The sequence below is a fragment of the Trichoplusia ni genome, chromosome 8, assembly GCF_003590095.1.
Source record: "Trichoplusia ni isolate ovarian cell line Hi5 chromosome 8, tn1, whole genome shotgun sequence".
NCBI classification, from domain to species: domain Eukaryota; kingdom Metazoa; phylum Arthropoda; class Insecta; order Lepidoptera; family Noctuidae; genus Trichoplusia; species Trichoplusia ni.
The window spans coordinates 10,043,590-10,051,255 of NC_039485.1; the positions used below are offsets into that span (position 1 = coordinate 10,043,590).

General features: G+C 35.8%; 1 protein-coding gene across 1 annotated transcript; it reads right to left on the minus strand.

The window, feature by feature from the left end:
• Positions 1 to 494: 494 nt before the first annotated feature.
• Positions 495 to 4,957, minus strand: LOC113496953 (apolipoprotein D-like). Its single transcript, XM_026876356.1, has 5 exons — positions 3,463 to 4,957; positions 2,277 to 2,434; positions 1,819 to 2,003; positions 1,289 to 1,518; positions 495 to 1,077 (listed from the first exon to the last, which is right to left on the minus strand). The coding sequence occupies exons 1-5, from the start codon at positions 3,541 to 3,543 to the stop codon at positions 886 to 888; spliced, it is 846 nt and encodes a 281-aa protein (XP_026732157.1). The 5' UTR covers positions 3,544 to 4,957; the 3' UTR covers positions 495 to 885.
• Positions 4,958 to 7,666: the final 2,709 nt, after the last annotated feature.

The following is a 7,666-nucleotide window of genomic DNA, read 5'->3' on the forward strand; positions in this document are numbered from 1 at the left end:
GCATCTTGGCGCTTAGATTTTTGCCAAAGAATATGGAACTAACTTTATTGATCAAAAACTAGTTGAGAGGATACTTTAAATATAATTGAATATTTGTAATTATCTAGTAATGTAGTAATACTCTAGTTGTACTGTAGCACTCTCCTAAATGTATTAAGAAAATATGAACTAGCATTTGACCTATTCTGTAACTAGTTATGTACATATAATTATATAACATCACTTCGTACTTCCAATGTTGTCGTACCCGAAAGGGAAGGTCTAAAATTGAATCTGATATTTTATTAAGTCAACTATCCACTGTGGATGTGTGGAGTGTAAATAAAGAATTGTAGAATTGATCCAGCATATCTAATAGGCTTGTTACTGTTTTGTTGTAATATCATAAAAAGGGTGATGTCGGATAAAGACGCTAATAACACACCCAATGCTGATATATTTAGCATTTACAAACATACACTTACAGGAACACATTGAAACGACAAAAATCATTTACATTTTTTTTATTTCAGAGCTGTCTTCACTTATTACAATGACTATCGAGTTAAATCTAAGCGATGCTGACAAGCATGCTACGTCTCGAGTAGGTACTTATTACTTATTTGGTCAAGTAGCCCTATTTGAGACTCAAAGGCTCCTAACAATCACACATTACGAACTTCAGGGCTGTAAAGGGATGAAAATAAACAAGTATTTTCAAAAGAATTGGTGTGGAATTAAAAGCTGATGTTATAAGTCTTAGAAACAGAATTGGCATTTAACGAAATGATTTGTCGTGTTTCTAAGAGTTACAATTAGGCAGAACAAGTGTTTTGCCGACCAAAGTAGCCTTTGCCGTAATCCCTTGAGTTTTGTACAGCCCTGGTCGTTTATTCAGCATTCCCTCTACTGCACTGTGGGTATTTCTTTGTTCTCCGCTGGTACCACTACCGGTTCCTCCATCTTCTCGACTTGCTTCTCCATGTTCTTGGATTCGGACATGATCAGTTCACCGACGGGGATTGGCTTGCTAGGTTCCTCTTCAGGTTCCGATCTGACCTCGGGTACGCTGGCCTTTACTTCGGGGTCCACGCTCTTCTGTGTTAAACAAAACATAATAAGTTTGCGTATTTGCGATATAATGTGGGTTTATAGCTAAAGGGTCAAACGTTCTTATAGTCAACAGTGCATCTTTCTTTCATCAAATATTTTATTTCGTTTTGTTACAGCGTTTTATAAATGTTTCTATCTTTAATCATTTAAAAATTACCAAGGCCGTATTTTTCTAAATAAATTGGAGATTACATACCTCGACAGGTTGCTCAACCACCTTCACTGGCTGTTCAGCGTCGACTGGCACATCAGAGCTCTTGGCTCCGAGCTCGCTGGCGGCCGCGGGCTCAGGCAGCACGGTGCAGTCAGCCTGGTTGGTCTTGAGGAAGAAGGTCCTGGAGATCTTGTAGCGGTCAAGTACGGCGTAGGCGTTTTGCATCACAGCGAGCGATGGGAGTCTGTCACGAGATAGCAGCCAAGTGTTCTCTGTGGGTGTAAAAGAAATGACTATATCACTAGAAGTTATTGATTTTTAGGGTTCTATATTTCAATACTCAAAGAGAAAATAAATATGTAGTTTTTCATGTTTGACACCAAGAAAATACACAATAATGGGGAGGATTTATTTGCATTACTGTATGGAATCGATTGGATCGAATTACTTATTGATCGTAGTTATTATTTTTATCTCCAGAATTACCAGAAATTCTCCCAGTTTAAATACAAACAGTAAATGCTCTGAATTTAATTTAATATGTAGTATTAAAATATTTTAAAACTCCTTACGGGTGTGTACAGGTCCAATGCCGCTGCAAGACCACATAACAGCATAGCTATCATAGTCAGTGTCCAAGATGCTGTACTCGAAGTCGTAGGGCAGAGGAGCGGAGGAGTACTTAACCATGACGCGACCCTCGCCTTCCCTGCCGACCTTCTGAAGATGACCTTCCATGATGCGCTTGAAGCCAGTTCTATGAGAGGAAACAAGGAAAAAAAAATAACTAAAATATTTTTATGAAAGCAATTAGTAATTCGTTTGCCCTTTTATACTCGTTTTTCACAAACATTCAAATTAAGGATAAGCATTGCTTGCCGTACGGAGGAATCAATCCCGCGACCCGTGCATATTGGATTTGGCGTGGTAGCCTCCACCACTCGGCTATCCGTCAATATTATAATATAACTATATAGAGGCCAGCGTTAATGTTGATTTTTTTAAATCATTTTCAGCGTTGAGTACTTACAAAGAGTTAGTAATTTCGTTGGTGACGAGGATCCTGCCTTCAGGAGTGGCGGTGTAGTGGGTGGTGACGCAGCGGGTGCCGAGCTCGGTGACAGTGAAATACCTCTCAGCTTCATACCAGGTGCCCAAAAAGCGGTTCATGTTGAAGTTCGCCATTGCCTGGTAAACAATTCAGAGTAAGGTGAGCACTAACTGCATCCGTTTTGAAATAAATTATAAACATCATGAGTATTAAACTAGTGTAAGCGAGTATTTTTTTCTATAGGGGTGAGGCTTTTTAAAGTTTATGTCATGCTGGTAGACTAGAACTAACATATAAAACTAGGCATATTCAGTTTACTAGATACTTTTCTCGTACTTATACGTATTGCACACGACATTTTAAGCATAAAATATACACAAACAAGTAAGTAAATGGAATAGACATATTAAAAAACGGTAAATAAAACTATATACATACTCATAAATTGAAAACAAGTAAAACTCCTCAGTTCTCTCCAATTAGAGCTAATAAATAATACATTTGCGTAAGATAAAATGAAAAGGAAAGTCCAAGAGACGAGGAGCGGTCGACGACCGGCAACCAGTTGTGCGGTGACCACGGTCAGTGACGGCTGTTACGTACGCGGCAAGGTCAGGGTCATGGAGGTTTTATAACGAAACCCATGGTAGGATACTTTTTGTACGACGATGATACCGTACGAACGGTTTTTATGTGGTTTGCGGTGTTAGATGGGAGTTGAGCAAAAACTAATGATGATGTTATGATAGTTGATGATTGATTTGAAAAAGTTTGTATTAAATGTAACCGTTTTACTTATGGAACAAATATATTAGGTATTATAGTCAGACTTCCCTATAACTAATTAGAGTTGGTGTTATTGTGACAAAATTTTGATTAAAAGCAAAGAGACTATATTTAAAATACAACAAACAATAATAAAATGGTATAAAGCCTGGACTGTTGTGTTAGTTTAATTGTTTAAAAATATATTGAGAACAAAGGGAACTAAAAGGGACTAGTGATAGATATTGCTTAAAAAGTATTTATCTAGCACGACTAAATTTTTAAGGGAATTTTACAAGCAGCTGTTAAAAAACAAAATGCTACTTAGGAAAGGACTATTTCTGACTTCGGTAATAAGTATAACTTTCTAACATCATTCACAACAATAATACAAACTTACCTGAAAGTCAGGACACCAGCCGAGCGAGGGGATCTGCGCAGACGCAGTCGCGATGAAAGTCAGCAACAGTAGCCGCCACATCTTGATGATAGACCAGGGATGACTAGGGGAGACGAGGTGAGCCCACGGGAGCCGACACGGGAATGCTCTCAGACGTCCAGGCGACTGCTTATAAACCTTCGCAGCTCAGCCCGAACCGGTCTGAAACTTGAAAATACATCTAATGGGACACCTTATCTAGTAACCACGAAGGCAGCGGTTCTCAATTGAAAACTACCCTTTAAGGTGCGGTAAATTGAATTTTAAAGATATAATAGAGCTTTTCAATATTGAGTTCCAATATTGCATTATCCAAAAGTTCGATGCCTCGAATGGATGTCTTGATTTGTTTTAATACTGGTTTAGTCGAAATACTTTTGTGGTGTATTATCTTACTAATATTTCACACCTAGTCTTGATAGACTAGAACAACGATAATGAAGTATAGTTTATACGTCACATTACCTAATTGAGTGCTTCTTTTGGCTCTTTAGTTATCATAAGAGGTTTGAGTTTGCATGTGTTTTACGTGACTTCTTTACGTTAACTTTACCTTATTTTCGAAACCCAGAATTACTCTTAAGGGTGCAAACTTTGGCATCCATAAGTCAAGGTTGATTTATGATGGCCCTTACGGGCTGTAATGAATTTTGCAGCGATCCTTGTTAGGTAACGTGCGTTTACGCATGCGAGTGTGTGTGTGTGCGTTAATGGGGTTGCTTTGTTTGCTTTGTGTTCCGACGACCGGATGTCTTCTTTGCAATACTAGTTTTAAAGTACTCATAGAGTTAAATAAATATTACTTGTCTGATCTCAACGATTATGTAAATTGTGGGGTATTATGAAGAATAGATAGTATATTAACTGTTTTTCTTGCAACTGCATATTTTTAACATTAACATTTTGATTTTTGTCCCAAGTTCTCAAACCCAGCTACTTAATATTTTTTATAAAACATAAATTTATATGCAAACTCAGTAAATTCATCTCTTATCAGCTTTTTCATACGAAGACATAAAAAATACATAACTGCATCAATTTCTTCATATGCAGTAATACAAACTTGTCTGTCTAGCCCATAATCATCTTGGAGACACAGGAATGTTCCCAGGACGAAACAAAAAGGCACTGACCATCTGCAAGCCTACCGGTTCCAACTCCCGACTTAAACTTTTTATTTTCTATCTTTCTCATCTATTTTTATACCAAGACCTGCAGGACTAAATTGCTCGGCTAGCTAGTTTTTTTAGGGTTCTTTCGATGTTGCTTGTTATGGAGTATCCCATTTGTGGAAATAGGCTTTCGTTTGTATATAAAATGTTAACATACGCTTTAGTGTATTAACATAGTCAAAGACTACTTTTTCTTTAAAAAAAAAATTCTATTGCTTCTTGCAAAGTTGGTTTTGTAAGCTCGACTTGGACAGATTTAACAATTACGGGTTAGTTTCTTTGATTTTTTTAACTGAAATTACCATAATTATGAAATAAAAATTTGGCCATTGCAAAGATTTTTTTGATTTTTTTTGAAAATAATTAAATTTTCGCCAGAACCTTCCATCACAACTTTATCTCTCTCTTGACAAGTGTTTTTATAATTTACGCTTTTTAATAGTGCTTTTAATTATGGTTATGTACTTTTAAAGAGAGTCGGCTAGGTAAAATGGAATTACGACTAGCCATTTCAAAGGAATGCGCCTATAAAGTGTGTGCTATTTGTTCTTGAACAAAATACTTTTGTGCTTACTTAGTCGTAATATTTAAGGTATTGGAGATGATACCTAGAAAACATACAGCCTTTATAAATAGCATGCTATTACCTACAATTCCAAATTCTTAAAGTGATCTTGACCGAATACGATGGTAGTATGTTTTTTTTGAAGTTAGTAGTTTATTTTGAAGGTTTCATTAATTTGTATTAAAACAAAGGATTTTCTCCTGGTCGCTTGTCTTTAGTAAAATTTAAGCATGCATTTTGTTGGTCTGTGGTTCTTGTGCGAAACAAAATAAAAATGCACGGTACTGTAGTACCGTACTTTGAGAGTATATAAATTATTATTACTTTAATTATGTATAATTAAAGTAATAATAATTTATATACTCTCAAAGTTGTATTTATTGCTTCTTCTTTGGGTGCCAGTTTTATTGATCTATGCAAAATACGTCCTGATAGTAAAATAACTTTAAAGCAAAGTATTAAAATATAATATTCTTACACAACCAGTTATGAAGGCAGCTTAGCTATACTTGGGAAGAAACTTAAATATTTAACCAGTTTAATTTATATTCAAGTATAAACTGTAGACTGAACGATTACAGGGTTGATGAAGGAATAAATAGCACTGGAAATAGAATTAATAGAACTGTATTATGAGAGTAAAAGATGATATTATTATAATGCGGATGAACAGCGAAATGAGTAAAAACCATTAAACTCTGCCAGATACATTTCGTTGCGTGTTCCCGGGAACACAAGGATGCAATTACTTAGGAATCGTTTAAAAAATATGAAAATATTCTAAGACAGACCGGACCGGCTTTGTGAAATAATTCGAAATTGTTCCCGTAAAAGCTGACTTTGACATTAAGAAACACAATCATTTTTCTTTGTGCCCCTACCTATGCGGTTCTCTGGATTTATGTTCTAATACAATCATGGATTTGCTTTTCTTTATCTATGACTAGGCAGAAGCACATTTATACTTCTGAAGGGGTTACTTAAACTAAAATTACGAGCAAAAGCTCAAAATTCTGTTTAGTTACAGCAATAGTTAGAGCATGGCAAAAAATATCAACACTAGTATCCATGTTAGAAAATAGAATTAGAAAGATGTAGCCGCGGCACCTCCAAGGTGAGACTCTTATGTCTGGTATCTTTTAATCATCATAGACTTTTCAGAAGCACTCCGATATTTTAACAATCCGTTCTTCCAGTATGCTGACTTTTACTCAAAGCGAGGGGATCTAACATAGTCCAAGGATTTTCACCAGATCAAAATATTCACTTTCAGCCTTCCTAATGCCTAAATATTTCCCTTTATTAAAATGTGTTTGTGTAGTAAGTGAGACTCACCTGAACAGCGTTAGGTCACAACTTGCAATGCTTCTTTGCCTCGTTACGGCATGGCTTCTTTTGCGTGACCACACGTAATACGATTTGCTTTGACCAATGAAATGCTTTCTTCGTAACATCTTCATGTTTATCCTATTTAGCTATTTAAGTAGATCCTATCATTGGAAAGTGATTTGTGCGTTGAGCTGTTGATAGATTACCATGTACGCAACTTATATGCGATGCAATATGTCTTAATGACAAATTACATTTTGCAAAAGTTGAAATAAGCATAATATACTTTGCTGTTGAATCAGAGCATGCAAGTTTAGATTTTTGTTGAAACTGAAAGTAAATAATTACATACTATTGGATCCGAACTCCGGAATAAACAGTTAACATACAATTAAAAGAGAATAAAAAGATGAGAATCAAAGGCTACAAAGGTCTATGAATACTTATTAAGTCGACTCATCTACCCATAGGCTTTCTAGACATCATGTTGAAGCTAGGTTCATTGTAAACCTGATCCTAGATTTACCATAAGACAGGATGATGTATGTTTCATCCTTTTTAATAATATCGTTTTAAGAGAACATAAAAACGACTTCAAATATAAAATGCAGATGCAAATTTAATGAAATTTCTATGGGACGAAGTAACTGCTATTGCAGGGCGAAAAATATTTTAATTCAAATCAATTACATAATTATATCATGAGTTTTATAATGAAGCATAATTTCTTGTACATTGATCGGCTTCGAGCAGCGGTGCAGCAAAAGATACAGAGAATGCAAAAAAGAACTCAAACATTAATACATTGACCTATCGCTTAGTTCAGCGCCATCTATGACATTACCCACAAACTAGCTAGTCGAGTATCTACCTCTGTGTACTCAATCGATATCGTGTTGTGTAAACAATGTGGCTTAGTATTTTAGGAGATCTAGGGCGCAAATAGTTCACGGTTTCTAGGATAGGTCAAACTCCAGTCGTCATCATTTGACTTGTTCTTAATTAGCTATCTAACCTAGCTCTGCTTTTGTTTCGAGTCTAGAATTTGGGTCGTGTTGGATGTAATTAGCATCTTTAAAGTTACGTAGGTAGGTAGGTA